The sequence below is a fragment of the Hordeum vulgare genome, chromosome 5H, assembly GCF_904849725.1.
Source record: "Hordeum vulgare subsp. vulgare chromosome 5H, MorexV3_pseudomolecules_assembly, whole genome shotgun sequence".
NCBI classification, from domain to species: Eukaryota; Viridiplantae; Streptophyta; class Magnoliopsida; order Poales; family Poaceae; genus Hordeum; species Hordeum vulgare.
The window spans coordinates 471,615,402-471,635,694 of record NC_058522.1 but is presented as its reverse complement, the minus strand read 5'-3'; the positions used below and the strand labels follow the sequence as shown (position 1 = coordinate 471,635,694).

At 42.2% G+C, this 20,293-nt stretch overlaps 1 protein-coding gene across 1 annotated transcript; it reads right to left on the bottom strand.

The window, feature by feature from the left end:
• Positions 1–1,074: 1,074 nt before the first annotated feature.
• LOC123399131 lies at positions 1,075–3,951 on the bottom strand. Its single transcript, XM_045093554.1, has 2 exons — positions 2,553–3,951; positions 1,075–1,790 (listed from the first exon to the last, which is right to left on the bottom strand). Exon 1 carries the CDS (start codon positions 3,796–3,798, stop codon positions 2,572–2,574), a length of 1,227 nt encoding a protein of 408 aa, XP_044949489.1. The 5' UTR covers positions 3,799–3,951; the 3' UTR covers positions 1,075–1,790; positions 2,553–2,571.
• Between the last annotated feature and the right edge of the window lie 16,342 nt (positions 3,952–20,293).

Here is a 20,293-nt window from a genome sequence, read left to right as displayed (position 1 = left end):
CTTACTGTATAAAATATGAGAAAATAGAGAAACCAAAATACCAGGCCAAGAAAATAGGCATCACCCAACTTACATACACTAAATACAGTGACATGAATACAGTAAAAAGCCTGCAAATCCACTGTAAAATAAGAAGGAATAAAGGGCTAACCTAGAGCAAGCTTAGAACTTGGTATTACGCTACATTTATATATATATACACTAAAAACAGTGACATGGGCACAGTAAAAATAGCCTTCAGGCTCACTGTAATAAAAAATAAAAATAAAAAGCTAACCTAAAAGCAAGCTACAACTAGGAACCACTCAGCATACATGCTCTACTTACAATTTACATAAGCAGTTAAGCACAGTAAAAGGCCTTAAGGCGGACAGTGTAACAACTGAAAATTACACTAAACATTAGAAGTGTAACTACTGAAACTTACAGGGTTAAAATGCACAATTAACATGACTGAAATTACAAAGGCATACAGTCCAAATTACTGAAAAGATACAGTGTTAAATAGTAAATACAGGGATATACAACGTAACCAATGTGTACCTACAAATTTAGTTGGAAGTTTCAGATCATAGCATAGTCAACTTGCATGGTTACTACAAAAAAATTCAGATACACTAGAAGTGACACATCACTGAAAAATACAGTCCAAAACCACTACAACTTAACTGGAAAAAAAATACAGCCACCAACGTAAAGATGCCAGTGTAAATACATGGCGAAAATGCACATTAAATTACACTGTAAGGACACACAGATTCAGTTGAAAACTAAAAATCCCTACCACACCAAAAAATATACTGGATTACACTTCATCTAAGCTGAAAATCCACTCAAAACTATACTGCATATTTCAGCCAAAACAACTGAAACTGAACTAAAAATAATCCGTCCACCAAAAAACATCATCATGAGACTCAAGTGACCAGGTGACTCGGCATTTACATCCAAACAAAAAGGGGATGTACATCTACAAAAAGCTAGAGGGGAACAAAGGGGACCAACAAACTTACAGTACACATGAACTACGAACTACATTCAGCATCTACAAACCAGGGGCAAAGCCAGCTAAAATTTGTCAAGGGGGTCATCTTCATATAGTGCATGTATTCAGCCCTAAATACACTTTGATTACCATGAATTAGTACTTGTTTGACATAAATCCATCGGGGTCATTTGAGCCCATTGCTTCCGCCCCTGTCTTACAACCAAACAGGAGCGATCCACAGCAAAAACTACAGGAGGGATCCATAGGGAGGATTGAACACATCTAGGAATTCGGCAACTACATCCAAAACAGTAGGGATCCACAACGACACCTACAGGCAGATCTAGGAGCTACTCGTCACAGTGACAACTAAAGCGCATCTAGAAGCACAAAATCAACAAAAGACAGGAGGAATCCACCACTACAAATACATCCAACCGTACACCTGCAACATCCAAAACATCTAGGATCCACCGCTGCATAGGGGAATCATCTAGGATTTCGCTAGATCTAGCAAAAATTGAACAGAAAAAGTAGGTGGATGGAGGATGAGGAGGGGGACACAGAGCTCGCAGATCAGGCACCACCGGTTCTCCCTCGAGAGATCAGTGACTGAGATCTCCAGCCGCCATGGCTCTCTGCCTCCAACCTCTCGCTGCTCCAAATGGGGAATGAAGCGGACCGAGAGGAGACAAAGAAAATTCGAAAGGAAAAAACCGACTAGAACACGCGACCCGCCAGATTAACGGGTCGTCTCCAGGAGAAGGGTGCCGGCCGATAAATGAACAACACACCCGAAGAGCTGAAAAAAAGAAGGAAAGCTTGAATCTTGACACAGGATCGGACGGACTAAAAAACGAATGAAAACCAATTAACTTCATCGGACTGAAAATTAGCAAATTTGAATCATTTTACCATTCAATTTGAAATTCATATTTTAATATTGTGTTGATAAACTTTGAATTTCAAGAATTTAGCCTATGTCTATTTAGATATAGAAAATCGTGTGCACATATAATGTGTATACTAACTCTCAGACATGATGGAACTATCAACTCTGGTAATCATAATCTGGCAAATTCCCTTTTCTTTTACTACCCGATCACAAGAGTTGTCACCTCAGAATTTTAAAAATCAGGTAGCCAGTTCGTATTGAATATGTGGTTGACTGCAAAGCAATAAAATTTCTCCTATTGATCACACTGGCTTATTAGATAACTAAAATCCCGCCTTCCAAGAAATTACATTATTGGCATGGTGAATCGAAGAAAAATAAGCACAATTTAATCCTATTTCTTTCAGTTTCACATCATAGAACCCCACTAGACATACAAGCTGTAATCATATCCAAGTTCAAGTTTAGCAGTAGAGGACACTGATTCGAAATGAAGACTACAATAAGCAAGCCACATACAAAATAAGCTGAAACTTTAAACAGTATAAAGCCTCCGGGTATGAAAATAAACAGGTGATACATCACAGATAAGAGTAAACCTGTAAAATACATCAAAACAGAATTGCACACTCATCTCTTAATATGCATTAAGCTAGTGTGTTCAGAAACCTGAATTTTGAGTCCAACATCAGAAATTCTTCATGGCTCCTAGACAAGAGCTCAGATTCGCCACATATGGGCACAGGAACTTGGCGCAGTGGTCATTGCGTACTCTCAAAATCGCCTCTGTCTCCAGATTGAGCACAAAAAGGCCGCCCTCGCCCACTGCACGCAAGAACAAGGAGCCACTCTGGTCGCACGATGCTACGACAGAGAGCCCCCACTCCGCAGAAGGATCAAAGATTGTCGACGGCAACACCGACGTCAGATGTACCGTCTTGTGAAGCTCCCAGGGCCTGCCATCGGCCCTATTGTCTTTGAAGTTCCAAATGGAGATCACACGATCATCCAGAAGAACCAAGGAGAGACAACCCTGAGCTGAACTGCACAGGCGAACGGCTCCGGCGGCGTGGTTCAGGCGGTGAATGCCTGCACGCAGCGGGAGGTCGAATCGGCACACCGACACCTCGGGCTGGCCGGGGCGGACGGCCAGTGCATGCACCGCATTCGGGAGGGCGCGGGTGCCGCATATCCAGTGGACGGCGCCACGGTGGACGACGGCAGGGGAGCAGAGGTGGACCACCGTGCTATAAGGAAGTTGGGCCGTCATGGCCGTGCCCCACTGCCTGGTCTGGGAGGAGAAGACGCGCAGGCGGATCCCCAATAGGCGCTCCATCACCGCAAGCAGGCGGAACGAGGAGCCATCGGCGTCGAGGATGACGATGTTCTCAGGGAGTGTTGTGGGCGGGAGAGGGGGGAGGAAGGTGGAGGTCCCGGCCACGGGGTCGCAGACGCAGATCCTGACGGGGTCGCACGAGCTGGCCGGGGAACGGCGGAGTATAAGGAGCCCGCCGGCGCCTGACGTGAAAGGGGCGAACCCGCTGAGGCCGGCGGCGTCCGGCTTCGGCAAGAAGTGGGATAGGGGGAGGACGGTTGCCTGCGACTGAGAGGGGCCGAGGGGGAGGAAGCGCGTGGGGCGGCGGAGGTAGAGGCGGCGACGGGGCAGCTTCTGGGAGGTGTCCTGGAAGAAGAACCCGAGGAGAGGGGAGGGGTCGGAGCGCCCGGTGCGACCGCGGGAGAGGAAGGACGGCTCCAGGATGAGGCGGCGCCATGCTTTGCAGGTGGCTGCGCAGCGGACGACGGCGGCAGCGTCACCCACGCAGGACAAGATCTCCAAGATGGTGTCCGCCGGGAGAGGCGGCAGCCGCAGAGGCGCGTCTATCGGCGGCGGTGGTGGTGGCGGCGGCGCCGCCATGCGCCGACGAGGAAGAGGAGAAGCTGAGATGAGTCGAATCCTGCAGGGTGGGCCGAGGACCCGAAGTGAGATGCACTGGAGCCCCAAGCTGTAGGTGTGAACCAAGCCTCACACACACTCGCGCGTTGGGTTCATCCTCTTCTTTTTTTGCTTTTAGGAAACCAAGTTCTTTATTGAAACAAAATTCTCAGAAATCTCTGAGGCTATTCTCTGCATAATACAATCCGGGGGAGCATTGTCACACACACTACTACCATCAACACTCAAACCCTCCTTTGCTAGTTTGTGAGCAGCTCCATCAGGGCATTTCTAACTCATTCTCAGTAATCAATTAAAGAAGTAAAAAATCTGGTTTTGCTTTTCTAACCAGCATCTAGCCGATCCTTAATTGACGCTAATGGAGAATAAATTATCCTCAGCTGCGCAATGGCTACAGATATTTACTCTACCGTGCCGCTTCCGAGTAAAAAGATCTCACTTCCTCTTCTCTTCCTCTCCGCCTCCTTTGTCTTTTTTCCTCCCCATCCACGTCGACACCGACTCCCCCGCCGTTCCCCGTCGCCCCTTCTCCTCTCAATGGTCGTACACGATGGCTGGGGTCCCCGCAGTCGATCTGTAGCGTGGATCTGCGCCGCCACGCCCTCGGTATCCTTTAGCCTCCGCCCAGCCCCTCCCGCTTCACTGACTTCTTGGATATCGGGGGAGTTATCCGCAGCTAGACCCGGCTCTGAGGATAAGTCATCTCTACAGTTAAGTCGACCGGCTATAATCTTGACCTGGCTTACTACAGGACCATGCTACAATCTTGACCCGGCTTGGTACACGACGAGGCTACAATATTGAACCGACCAGCTACAGGACCAAGCTACAATCTTGACCCGTCCCGCTACAGGACTAGGCTATAATCTTAACCCGGACAGCTGCAGGACGAGGCTACAATCTTGACCCGTCCTGCTATAGGACCAGGCTAAAAAAATTATCCGTCCTGTTACAGGACTTCGACTTAGATGAAATTCCACCAATGAGTCCAAATACAAGACGGAGACCCACGATTTAGAAGAAGCAGATGATTTAGAGGACATAGAGTAGGACTCCGACTGTGGGTATAACCAGAAATCTCTTGTAACCCGAGGGACACAACTATTAATAAAGTGAGACCCTTGGTCATCGGAAGGACAGGTTTTTAAACAAACAAGTCTTGAGACAGATGTTTTGATGGGTCTCGAGGAGACAGATGTTTGATAGCTCTCAAGACAAAGGTAGCAAAATAGCGCCCTTGTAATCGAGACCACCACAATCAATAGCTATCAAGCAGGATGTAGGCTTTTACCTCCACCGTGAGGGGCTGAACCTAGGTAAACTCGCGTCTTCTCGTTTTCCATCAACCACATCCAAGCTTCCACCTAGTAGCCAGGCCCTCACAACTTAGTCTTCTCATGAAGACATCTGCCGTGACAAAACCACGACAATTGGCGCCCACCATGGGGCAAGCGTACGGTGGTGTTATGTTCTTCGAGGAAGCGCTCCCATGGATCAAGAAGCTCATAGTCGGCCGACTAAGGAAAAGTCGGCGCGAAAAGATCTACATCGACAAAACAACTTGGGGTTCCAAGATCGACCCGTCCAAGTCAGGATTCCGAGTCACTCATCAATAAAATCAACAACTTCGACGACTTCATTGGAGAAGAGTCGATCATAGAGGAGATGGTACTGGAGGAGTTGAACCTTAGATAAAAAATAATCCTGCTCTCTCAAAAAAATCCGAGTCACCAAAAAAAGTATGACACTCCGGATTAAATTCGGTCATCGCAAAAAGACTCCAAAAATAAAAAGAAAATTCCGGCTATTAGGAAAATTTTGGATCAAAGAAAATGTTGACACTTATTAAAATTCTGTCTCAAAGAAAATTCCGACTCAAAGAAAGTTCTGGCTCAAAGAAATATCTGTCTCAAAGAAATCCCGGCTCTTACGAAAATTCCGGCTCTCAGGAAAATTATGTCTCAAAGAAATTTTCGGATCAAAGAAAATGTTCTCTCGGAAAATTTGGTACTCAAGAAAAATTCGGCTCTCAAGAAAATACGGTTCAAAGAAAATCTGGCTCTTGGGAAAATCTCGTCTCTCAGAAAATCTGGAATTCAAAAATATTCCGACATATGACCAAAAATTATGGCTTATGACCAAAATTTCTAGCTTATGATCAAAAAGTCCAACTTATGACCAAAATTTCCGGCTCTTCAAAAAATGGCTTATGACATAAAGTCTTGTTTAAGACCAAAGGTTCGGCTCTTTAGAAAAATGCTAGTTCTGTGAAAAGTGTCGGCTTAGCCTTTGAAAGGTGCTATCTTCCGCCGCCGGCTCGAACCACCAGCTAGCTTACCGAGTTGCGACTCCTACAGGGTTGTCTACAACCTCAAATTCTTTGATCTTCAAATCTTCGCTGGTTTATACTACGCCATCAAACACCGAGGGACTAGTCGTTGTGATGTGCAGTCAAACATGGGTATCATGCCATATTGGCGAAAGAGTAAAGGTTGCCGAAGAGGACTAGCTGTCGTGATGTGCAGTTCAAACATGACTTATTGGCGAAAAAGTAAAGATTGCCAAAGAGGACTAGTTGCCATGATGCATAGTTCAAACATGGGTACCCTTACTTATTGGCAAAAAGGTTACCAAAGAACACTAGTCGCCATGATGCATAGTCTAAACATGGGTATCCTGCTCAGTTATGATCATTGGAATAAAGTCGACGGCTCTCGAACACGAAGTCTTTGTCGTTTCACCTCGAAAGTTGTGAGTTGAGTCTTTTTTTGTTCATTGGTCACTTGGGGGATTCCAACTCATCGAGTATCTCTACTAACATCCCTCTTGACCCAGCATATACCATTATTATACTTGGTTATACCTGCGTGTTAGCTTGATGTTACTCCAAACGGGTCACCCGACTCTACCATTGATAAGTCAATCACACTGATGCCTATTATGGACTGTGTCGACCCTGAACTTATCAAAGCTAAAACACCGACTTAACTCACGTGAGAGCGAGCTTTTAGATAGCGAGGACAAACCAAAAGAGTCTACAAGACCTCCTTCCACTAGAAAACAAAAAACCAAGACTCGAGCCTAAAAGTCGACCTTATGTCATGCCTCAAAAGTCATCTTTTTATATATGTTTTATTTTATATCATTTGTTTACTAAGTGTTCTTACTTATATTACAGATCTTATCAGTACATCTTTTTTTAGAAGCCGACCTTATCTTCAAAAAGGTCGGTCTAGTAATTTGTACTATGAAAATAAGGGCAACATGATTTCCTGGGTTGCACCGCAACTATGATCATTGTATTAAAGATTAAGAGAGAGGGGGATTTCCATCTAGGTACTTGGTATGGACCCACGCATCTGTGTGAACTACTCACACATCATAGTGAGGGCAGCAAGGTTGATGGTTTCTATCCACATCTACTAAGGAGAAAATCTTTCTCGGAAAATTTCCAAAGTTTCTATCCACATAGAAGCTTTGTGAAGGAACTACTAGCTAGGATTATCCAAATGATGTGAGTTTTTTTTCCAAATCTTCCATATGCTCCAATAACAACTCTACACAAAATTTGAGCTATATCTAGCAATCCATGTGACATCATCATCCAATTTTTTATTCTGGTCATAATTTTAGTTTGTGAAGCAACTATATTTTATATTACTTAATTATTACTAAAATTTTACGAGGGCACGATCTGACCTATATAATTTCACTCCACCAAAGTTGAGTTCAATTTATTTAGCCACTTTCTCCTAATAGTTTTCCCAAGTTTCTGACGTGAGAAGAGAATTGTCAAGGAAGTACCACTTTGGCATATATAAATGGTATATTTTTTTACAGTGTTTTCCTATGCCCAAATGACCATCCTCCACCAAATTTCAGCTCAATCCATTCTTTCATATGAGCCCAGCCTCAACATACATATTTTCGTTCAATGTGGTATTTTGCAAAGCTAGTGCCACCTAGGCACCTCCATTTGAGCTACAAATTTGTCAAGACAGTCTCCTTAGTAGATGATCATCCTCAGCCAAAACTCAGTCCCATTGGCCATGTGCATTTCCCTCACTTCTAATCAAACACTTGGCTGTTAATTCATGTTTGAGCTTAGTTCAGTCTCCTCGTGAGATTCTTTTATTGTCCTTTTATTCCTAGCACCAACGGGGGAGTGCCCAACCCACCAAACATGCATAGGACGCCCAGAACGCGTGGCAACACCACGGTCACACAGTGACCACGCGATTGACATGCCAATTTACGCGCTCTGGAGTTGGGGCCCTCGGCCACCGTCCAAACCTCGATGTCTCGCCACCAAACCATGTATTTATGATTAAATATACAAAAATGCTAGACCTACTAAATCTTACTTACGTTTACTAAACCTTCCAAATGTCCCCCCTGATTTTCACGAGTGGGTGGGCCTCACCCTCCTCTTAATCCAATCAATGATTGTCAAATGAGACACGCATGTAAACATTTACGTAGATGTAGAATTGCTCTTAAATATATACCTATGTACCTAGAAATATTTTTGGCAAAAATAAAGAGCAAACTATAAGGCAGCTGCAGTTCAAACTTGAACCACTTCCTACTAAATCGACAGAAATTTTTCTTTTTCATGAGAGGTGGATCAAGGATTTTCACACCCAACCATTTTGTCAATTTTACATTAAATATGTACTAATATTTTTAAAAAATTATTTTGGTCCAACTTTGCAACAAATATATGTTAGGTCCTTCACAAAAAACTCATTTTGGGCACTGGAAAAATGGAAAATGAATTTTTCATCCAAAAAAATTGAAAACGTCCTTAAAAAACATTGTTTGTCATTCCAAGATGCACCGTTGTGCGCAATATTAGATTATCTGAACAAACTATGCCATTAATGTGGCCATAAGATTGATCATTTTGCTTGAAAGCCATGAATCTTCACACGTGATAGCTCATTTCTGAGAACACTTTTTAAATTATTGTCGTATTACAAGTTTATTATTTTTCCTCGTAACTTGGTCACATATAATGACACAATGCGAAGAATTTCCAATTTTTTTATTTTCCCATGCCCATTTCAAAATGCGGTAAAAACTGCGGGCATGACCGTTCACGGGTAGGGGCTAAATCTTGCAAACTTTTTGGTTTTTCTTTGATTTAATAGATACTTACGTACGTATAAATTATTTTTGCAAAAAATCATGATAAAACTATGAGGCAGCCGTTGTTAAAACTTGATCCGCTTCCTACCGAATCTGCAAAAAATTATCTTTTTCATGAGAGATGGATCAACGATTTTGACACCCTACCATTTTTTCAATTGTACATTAAATATGGACTAATAATTCATAAAATTGTTTTGGTCAAATTTTGCAACAAATATATGGTAGGTCCTTCACAAGAAAAATCAATTTGGGCACTCGAGAAATGGAAAATGATTTTTTCGTCCAAAGAAAAATGAAAACTTCCTTAAGCAACATTATTTGTTATTCCTAGATGCACCCTTGTGCACAATATTAGAGCATCTAAACAAATTATGCCATGAATGTGGCCATGAGATTGATCATTTGGCTTGAAAGTCATGAATCTTCACACATGATAACTCATTTCTGAGGACACTTTTTTAAAATAAATGTCTTATTACAAGTTTATTAGTTTTCCTCGTAACTTGGTCACATATAATAACACAATGCGAAGGTTTTCCAAATTTGTTTTTTTATTTTTTTCATGCCCATTTCAAGCTGTGGTCAAAACGACGGGCGTGACCGTTCATAGCTAGGGCCCGAGTCTTGGAAAATTTATGGAGTATCTCTGATAGAATATATACTTATGTACCTTGAAATTATTTTTGCAAAAAATCATGAGCAAACTATGAGGCATCTCTAGTTCAAATTTGACCCGCTTCTTGCTGAATCTACGAAAAATTGTCTTTTTCAGGAGAGTTGGATCAAAAGGTTTTAACACCCAACCATTTGGTCAATTGTACATTATGGCCTACTATTTTAGAAAATTGTGTTGGTCCAATTTTGTAACAAAATTTTTGTAGGTTATTCACAAAAGAACTCATTTTGTGCACAAGAAAAATGGAAAATGATTTTAGGTGTCGTTGCAACTCATTTTGGTACACACTTACATAACTATAGTTTGTTGCATTAGCTATGGACTATTCGATGAAGGTGCAATAAGAATTTTTATATAATTAGAGTTAAACCGCTAGAGTACTTAGGTCCCTTTGTAATGCATGAGTTCTTTTAGTTATTTTTAATCTATTGTGACCAATTTAGATGGTCATAACACTGTAAAAGCTTACACTACTATTTACTGATACATCGACATATCACGCGAATCAAGCATCCAACACCGTCGATACTCCCGAATCCAGTGATAGTCGTCATCTCACTCAACCTCTCACCCTCGCCACCCCCATCCCACCCACCCGCCCACAACCTCATCCCACCCACCCTTGTCCTGCTCCTCTCCCGCTCCATGACCTTCCCCTTTCCCTTCTCCTCTCACCCACACCCCTCCCTCACCAGAAGGGAGAGAAGAACACTGATGACCCACAAGTATAGGGTATCAATCATAGTCCTTTAAATAAGTAAGAGTGTCGAACACAACAAGGAGCAGAAGGAAATGATACACGATTTTCAGCAAGGTATTTTGTGCAAGTGTTGTAAGTAACAGTGATAGATAGTTTTGTAGCAAGATAATTTGTAACAAGTTACAAGTAACCATAGTAGAAAAGGTGCAGAAAGGTAGCCCAATCCCTTTTCTTGGAAAGGACAGTCTTGGAAGTACTCTTATATAAAGCAAGCGCTCGCGAGGACACATGGGAATTTCTGTCTAGTCATATTCATCATATTGAGTTGATTCACGTTCGCTACTTTGATAATTTGATATGTGGGTGGACCGGTGCTAAGGTGTTGTTCTTACTTGAACAAACATCCCACTTATGATTACCCTCTCTCGCAAACATCCACAACTACGAAATAAGAATTAAGATAAATCTAACCATAGTATTAAACGTGTAGATCCAAATCATCCCCTCATGAAGCAACTCATAAACTAGGGTTTAATATGATGTCACTCTCGCAACCCATCATCTACTTGTTACTCCACAATGACTTCCCTTAGGCCCATAACATGGTGAAGCGTCATGTAGTCTACATTCACATAACACCACTAAGAGAAGTAAATCCATACATATCATCAAAATATCAAACGAATACCAACTTTATATGATTACTTATAACAAGACTTCTCCCATGTCCTCAGGAACAATAGTCACTACTCACACCTCATCAACATGTTCAAGATCAGAGGTGTAATACTAATAATTAAGGATATGAACATTAGATCTTCCACCATGTAATCCAACAAGCATCAACTACACGATGTAATCAACACAACTAGTGACCCGCAGGTACCAATCTGAGGTTTTGAAAAAAAGATTGAATACAAGAGATGCACTAGGGGTGGAGATGAGATGGTGTTGGTGAAGATGTTGATGAATATTGGTCCTGCCACAAAGGAGGAACGTTGGTAACGATGATGGCTTCAATTTCCCCCTCCTGAAGGGAAGTTTCCCTGATAGAATCTCTCTACGGGAGAGCAAAAGGGCCTCTTCCCAGGTTTCTGCCTCGAGACGGCGGCACTTCATCCCGAAAGGTTGCTTATGATTTTTTTCTTGGTCAAAGCACGACATATACGAGAAGAGGGCTGTTAGAGGGCCAACAGCGGGCCCACAAGGCATGAGGGCGCGACCAAGGGGTGGCCGCGCCCTGTTGCCTTGTGGACAGCGGGTCCCTGTGGTATATTTCTGACCCAATAATTTTTAAATATTCCAGAGAAATTCTCCATGAAATTTCAGGTCATTTGGAGTAGGTTGATGTTTCTGCCTTTTTCTGGGTTTCTCGGTCCAGAATTCCAGTTTTTAGATATTTCCCTCTTAGTGATGTACCTTGCATATTAAGAGAGAAATGACATAAGAATTGTATGACAAAAGGGAATAATGGACAAAATAACACAAATATCAATAATAATTCATGATGCAACTACCCAAGCTTAGACCTTGCTTGTCCTCAAGCGAAAGTCGAGCTTGAAAATAATGACCACATAATTTGAGAGAGAGGTGTCGATAAAAACAAAATATGGACATGAGAGCATCATGAATATTGGCATAGAAGCAAGTATTTTATCATATAGCTCCTCATAAACAAGTAACAATCCATTCACAACTATTGGAGGAAGAAGCATAAACTTTATTGACAATCAACAAACTATGTTCCTAGTCATTGGGACAATCATAATTCATCATATTTCAGAGAAGATTCTATGTAAGAGCTTTTTTTAGCACGTTCACATACTCAACTATCATTAATCTTCTATGATTGCTTACGCTCAAGAAATATTTTTGGAGCTCATGTTTCCATAGGACACATAGGATGATAGGGGCTCAAATGGTTTGCCACCCAACTTATTTACCTCAAGGATAATGTCAACAATAATAAATCATCATCATCTACATCCACTTGTATATATAAGTTTGAATCTTTCCTCAACACATGGTGCTTGCCAATATAGAGTTAATAGGCAGGAAGAGGGACAAATTTTATTGACTCACACACATGAATGAACTCCTCAAGATAAAAGATAGGCCCTTCATAGAGGGAAGTAGAAGTTGTCATGCGCTTTTTAAGTTTTTGAATGCGCAAACTCTTAATACAAAGGAATGCCACTTTATATTGTCCCTTGTGATAGCAAACTTTATTATGAAGTTCATCGCTTTTATTTATTTGCCATCACAAGATCGTACAAAGCTTATTTTCCCTTACAATAAAAGATCATACTTGTTTTAGGAGCAATTTTTATTGTTTTATGCACCGATGACAACTTACTTGAAGGATCTTACTCGATCCATGGGTAGGTATGGTGGACTCTCATGGAGAGAAACTAGGTTTCACGGTTATGGATCCACAAGTAGTATCTCTACTTAGTGCAGAATTTTTGGGCTAGAAAGGATCTAGAGCAAGCACTACATGTTAAAGGATCCATGACCATATAACTTCTATGTGAATGTAAACAACCATAATCATTATGTTGTCTTCCATGTCCAATATCAACACTTGATCATTACATAATATTTGGTGGGGGATCACAACCATAAAAGATGTCCAAGATAGTGTATTTATATGTGAGTCTTCTCTCCTCTATCATAATCTTTCTTATAATGATTGATACTATGTTTGTTTACTATCAACTTTTATCACTTATACCATTCTTCGTGTGAAGTCATCACTTATCATGAGGTAAGTATATGATCTTTCTAATTCTTTTTATTGCCATGCTATTATGATGGGTGCACATAGGTAAAGCACACAAACTCAACTAATCTTCATTATATAACTCTCACACTCGATAACAAGGATAGAAGGATCTCAAAGCAGAAATTCTAAGCAAAACAAATCTGAATTTTATTTCTCTAAATCATGAAACAACTAAGGATTGAATTAAGATAGATGGTAATGGCACAAGTCATGATGATACTGTTGGGGAACGTCGCATGGGAAACAAAAAATTTCCTACGCGCACGAAGACCTATCATGGTGATGTCCATCTACGAGAGGGGATGAGTGATCTACGTACCCTTGTAGATCGTACAGCAGAAGCGTTAGTGAACGCGGTTGATGTAGTGGAACGTCCTCACGTCCCTCGATCCGCCCCGCGAACAATCCCGCGATCAGTCCCACGATCTAGTACCGAACGGACGGCACCTCCGCGTTCAGCACACGTACAGCTCGACGATGATCTCGGCCTTCTTGATCCAGCAAGAGAGACGGAGAGGTAGAAGAGTTCTCCGGCAGCGTGACGGCGCTCCGGAGGTTGGTGATGACCTTGTCCCAGCAGGGCTCCGCCCGAGCTCCGTAGAAACGCGATCTAGAGGAAAAACCGTGGAGGTATGTGGTCGGGCTGCCGTGGAAAAGTCGTCTCAAATCAGCCCTAAAACCCTACTATATATAGGAGGAGGAGGGGGGAGACTTGCCTTGGGGTCCAAGGACTCCCAAGGGAGTCGGCCGAGCCAAGGGGGAAGGTCTGCCCCTCCCAAACCGAAATCCACTTGGTTTGGAAGGTGGAGTCCTTCTTCCCTTTCCCACCTCCTTCCTTTTTTTTCCTTTCCTCTTTGATTTTCTTTCCTATGTGCATAGGCCTCTCTTGGGCTGTCTCACCAGCCCACTAAGGGCTGGTGCGGCACCCAAACACCCATGGGCTTCCCCGGGGTGGGTGGGCCCCCCCGGTGAACTCTCGGAACCCATTCGTCATTCCCGGTACATTCCCGGTAACTCCGAAAACCTTCCGGTAATCAAATGAGGTCATCCTATATATCAATCTTTGTTTCCGGACCATTCCGGAAACCCTCGTGACGTCCGTGATCTCATCCAGGATTCCGAACAACATTCGGTAACCAACCATATAACTCAAATAGCATAAAACAACGTCGAACCTTAAGTGTGCAGACCCTGCGGGTTCGAGAACTATGTAGACATGACCCGAGAGACTCCTCGGTCAATATCCAATAGCGGGACCTGGATGCCCATATTGGATCCTGCATATTCTACGAAGATCTTATCGTTTGAACCTCAGTGCCAAGGATTCAGATAATCCCGTATGTCATTCCCTTTGTCCTTCGGTATGTTACTTGCCCGAGATTCGATCGTCAGTATCCGCATACCTATTTCAATCTCGTTTACCGACAAGTCTCTTTACTCGTTCCGTAATACAAGATCCCGTAACTTACACTAAGTCACATTGCTTGCAAGGCTTGTGTGTGATGTTGTATTACCGAGTGGGCCCCGAGATACCTCTCCGTCACACGGAGTGACAAATCCCAGTCTCGATCCATACTAACTCAACGAACACCTTCGGAGATACCTGTAGAGCATCTTTATAGTCACCCAGTTACGTTGCGACGTTTGATACACACAAAGCATTCCTCCGGTGTCCGTGAGTTATATGATCTCATGGTCATAGGAACAAATACTTGACACGCAGGAAACAGTAGCAACAAAATGACACGATCAACATGCTACGTCTATTAGTTTGGGTCTAGTCCATCACATGATTCTCCTAATGATGTGATCCCGTTATCAAGTGACAACACTTGCCTATGGCCAGGAAACCTTGACCATCTTTGATCAACGAGCTAGTCAACTAGAGGCTTACTAGGGACAGTGTTTTGTCTATGTATCCACACAAGTATTGTGTTTCCAATCGATACAATTATAGCATGGATAATAAATGATTATCATGAACTAAGAAATATAATAATAACTAATTTATTATTGCCTCTAGGGCATATTTCCAACAGTCTCCCACTTGCACTAGAGTCAATAATCTAGTTCACATCACCTTGTGATTCCAACGAATCCAACACCCATATAGTTATGGGGTCTGACCACGTCTTGCTCGTGAGAGAGGTTTTAGTCAATGGTTCTGAAACTTTCAGATCCGTGCGTTCTTTACAAATCTTTATGTCATCTTACAGATGCTGCTACTACGTGCTATTTGGAAATGCTCCAAATATCTACTCTACTATCTGAATCCGTTTCACTACTCATAGTTATTCGGATTAGTGTCAAAGCTTGCATTGACGTAACCCTTTACGACAAACTCGTTAACCACCTCCATAATCGAGAAAAATTCCTTAGTCCATTAGTTACTAAGGATAAATTTTGACCGCTGCTAGTGATTCAGTTATGGATCACTTTCTGTACCTCTCAACATACTTTGAGTCAAGGCACACATCAGGTGCGGTACACAGCATGGCATACTTTAGATTCTACGGCTAAGGCATAGAAGACGACCTTCGTCTATACTCTTTATTCTGCCGTGGTCGGGTTTTGAGTCTTACTCAAATTCACACCTTACAACGCAACCAAGAACTCCTTCTTTGCTGATCTATTTTGTACTCTTTCAAAAACTTGTCAAGGCATGCATCTTGTTGAAACTTCCATTAAGCGTTTTTTGATCTATCTCCATAGATCTTTGATGCTCAACGTTCAAGTAGCTCAATCCAGGTATTCCTTTGAAAAACTCCTTTCAAACAACCTTGTATGCTTTACAGAAATTCTACATTACTTCTGATCCATAATATGTCAACCACATATACTTATCAGAAATTCTATAGTGCTCCCACTCACTTCTTTGGAAATACAAGTTTCTCATAAACCTTGTACAAGCCCAAAATCTTTGATCATCTCATCAAAGTATATATATTCCAACTCCGAGATGCTTGCACCAGTCCATTGAAGGATCGCTGGAGCTTGCATACTTGCTAGTATCTTTAGGATCGACAAAACCTTCTGGTTGTATCACATACAATGTTTGCTCAAGGAAACCGTCGAGGAAACAATGTTTTGACATCCTACGTGCAATATTTCATAAATAATGCATTAACAACTAACATAATTCTAACAGACCTTTAGCATCGCTACGAGTGAGAAAGTCTCATCATAGTCAACTGTTTGATCTTGTCGAAAACATCTTTGCGACAAGTCGAGCTTTTCTTAATAGTGACTTATCACCATCATCATCTGTCTTCCTTTTAAAGATCCATCTCTACTCAATAGTCTTATGACCATCAAGTAGTTCTTCCAAAGTCTACACTTTGTTTTCATACATGGATCCTCTCTCGGATTTCATGGCTTCCAGCCATTTGTCGGAATCTGGGCCCACCATCGTTTTCTCCATAACTCGTAGGTTCACTGTTGCTCAACAACATGACCTCCAAGACAGGGTTACCGTACTACTCTGCAGCAGTACGCGACCTTGTCAACCTACGAGGTTTGTAGTAACTTGATTCGAAGCTTGATGATCACCATCATCAGCTTCCACTTCAATTGGTGTAGGCGCCACAGGAACAACTTCCTGCGTCCTGCTACACACTGGTCGAAGTGATGGTTCAATAACCTCATCAAGTTTTACCACCCTCCCACTCAATTCTTTCGAGAGAAACCTTTCCTCAAGAAAGGATCCGTTTCTAGAAACAAACACTTTGCTTTCGGATCTGAGATAGGAGATGTACCCAACTGTTTTGGATATCCTATGAAGATGCATTTATCCGCTTTGGGTTCGAGCTTATCAGACTGAAACTTTTTCACATAAGTGTCGAAACCCCAAACTTTCAAGAAACGACAGTTTAGATTTCTCTAAACCTCAGTCTATACTGTGTCATCTCAACGGAAATACGCGGTGCCCTATTTAAAGTGAATGCGGTTGTCTCTAATGCATAACCCATAGACGATAGTGGTAATTCGATAAGAGACATCACAGCATGCACCATACCAAATAGTGCATGGCTATGACGTTCAGACACATCATCACACTATGATGTTCCGGGTGGCATGAACTGCGAAACAATTTCCACATTGTCTTAACTGCGTACCAAAACTCGTAACTCAGATATTCATTTCTATGATCATATCGTAGACAGCTTATCCTCTTATTACGACGAACTTCACTCTGAAACGGAATTGAACTTTTCAATATTTCAGACTTGTGATTCATTAAGTAAATACTCCTGTATCTACTCAAGTCGTCAGTGAAGTAAGAACATAATGATATCCACTGCGTGCCTCAGCACCCATTGGACTGCATACATCAAATGTATCACTTCCAACAAGTTACTATCTTGTTTCATCTCAATGAAAATAAGGCCTTGCTCATGTGGTATGATTAGCATGTCACTTGTGATTCAAAATCCGGTGAATATAAAGATCCATCCGCATGGAGCCTCTTCATGCAATTTATACTAACATGACTCAAGCGGCAGTGCCACAAGTAAGTGGTACTATCATCATTACCTCGTATCTTTTGGCACCAACATCATGAACATGTGTAACACTACGATCGAGATTCAATAAACCATTGAAGGTGAATATTCAAGAAAATAGAGTAACCATTATTCTCTTTAAATGAATAATCGTATTGCAATAAACACGATCCAATCATGTTCATGCTTAACGCAAGCACCAAATAACAATTATTTAGGTTTAACACTAATCCCGATGGTAGAGGGAGCGTGCGACGTTTGATCATATCAACCTTGGAAACACTTCCAACACGTATCGTCACCTCGCCTTTAGCTAGTCTCCATTTATGCCGTAGCTTTCATTTCATGTTACTAATCACTTAGCAACCGAACCGGTATCCAATACCCTCATGCTACTAGGAGTACTAGTAAAGTACACATCAACATCATTTATATCAAATATACTTCTTTCGACTTTTGCCAGCCTTCTTATCTACCAAGTATCTAGAGTTGCTCCACCTCAGTGACTGTTCCCCTCATTACAGAAGCACTTAGTCTCAGGTTTGGGTTTAATCTTGGGTCTCTTCATTAGTGCAGCAACTGTTTTGCCGTTTCACGAAGTATCCCTTCTAGCCCTTGCCTTTCTTGAAACTTAGTGGTTTTACTAACCATCAACTATTGATGCTCATTCTTGATTTCTACTTTCGCAGTGTCAAACATCGCGAATCGCTCAAGGATCATTGTATCTATCCTTGATATGTTATAGTTCATCACGAAGCTCTCACAGCTTGGTGGCAGTGACTTTGGAGAACTATCACTACCTCATCTGGAAGATTAACTCCCACTTGATTCAAGCGATTGTCGTACTCAGACAATCTGAGCACACGCTCAACGATTGAGACTTTCTCCTTTACTTTGTGGACAAAGAATCTTGTCGGAGGTCTCGTACCTCTTAACAAGGGCACAAGCATGAAATCACAATTTCATCTCTTTAGAACATCACTTATGTTCCGTGACGTTTTACAACGTTTTCGGCGCCTTGCTTCTAAGCCATTAAGTATTTTGTACTGAACTATCGTGTAGTCATCAGAAACGTGTATGTCGGATGTTCATAGCATCCACAGACGACGCTCGAGGTGCAGCACACCGAGTGGTGCATTAAGGACATAAGCCTTCTGCTTAGCAACGAGGACAATCCTCGGTTTTACAGACTCAGTCTGCAAAGTTTGCTACTATCAATTTTCAACTAAATTTTCTCTAGGAACATATAAAACCAGTAGAGCTATAGCGCAAGCTACATCGTAATTCGCAAAGACCATTAGACTATATTCATGACAATTAGTTCAATTAATCATATTACTTAAGAACTCCCACTCAAAAAGTACATCTCTCTAGTCATTTGAGTGGTACATGATCCAAATCCACTATCTCAAGTCCGATCATCACGTGAGTCGAGAATAGTTTCAGTGGTAAGCATCTCTATGCTAATCATATCAACTATACGATTCATGCTCGACCTTTCGGTCTCATGTGTTCCGAGGCCATGTCTGCACATGCTAGGCTCGTCAAGCTTAACCCGAGTGTTCCGCGTGCGCAACTGTTTTGCACTCGTTGTATGTGAACGTTGAGTCTATCACACCCGATCATCACGTGGTGTCTCGAAACGACGAACTGTAGCAACGGTGCACAGTCGGGGAGAACACAATTTCGTCTTGAAATTTTAGTGAGAGATCACCTCATAATGCTACCGTCGTTCTAAGCAAAATAAGGTGCATAAAAGTATTAACATCACATGCAATTCATAAGTGACATGAAATGGCCATCATCACGTGCTTCTTGATCTCCATTACCAAAGCACCGGCACGATCTTCTTGTCACCGGTGTCACACCATGATCTCCATCATCATGATCTCCATCAACGTGTCGCCATCGGGGTTGTCGTGCTACTCATGCTATTACTACTAAAGCTACATCCTAGCAAAATAGTAAACGCATCTGCAAGCACAAACGTTAGTTATAAAGACAACGCTATGGCTCCTGCCGGTTGCCGTACCATCGACGTGCAAGTTGATATAATCTATTACAACATGATCATCTCATACATCCAATATATCACATCACATCGTTGGCTATATCACATCACAAGCATACCCTGCAAAAACAAGTTAGACGTCCTCTAATTTTGTTGTTGCACGTTTTACGTGGTGACCATGGGTATCTAGTAGGATCGCATCTTACTTACGCAAACACCACAACGGAGATATATGAGTTGCTATTTAACTTCATCCAAGGACCTCCTCGGTCAAATCCGATTCAACTAAAGTTGGAGAAACTGACACCCGCCAGTCATCTTTGAGCAACGGAGTTACTCGTAGCGATGAAACCAGTCTCTCGTAAGCGTACGAGTAATGTCGGTCCGAGCCGCTTCGATCCAACAATACCACGGAATCAAGAAAAGACTAAGGAGGGCAGCAAAACACACATCACCGCCCACAAAAACTTTTGTGTTCTACTCGAGAAGACATCTACGCATGAACCTAGCTCATGATGCCACTGTTGGGGAACGTCGCATGGGAAACAAAAATTTTCCGACGCGCACGAAGACCTATCATGGTGATGTCCATCTACGAGAGGGGATGAGTGATCTACGTACCCTTGTA

Excerpts from the sequence above, each read along its gene's own strand:
- LOC123399131 (XM_045093554.1), bottom strand. The coding sequence starts at position 3,798 with ATGGCGGCGCCGCCGCCACCACCACCGCCGCCGATAGACGCGCCTCTG.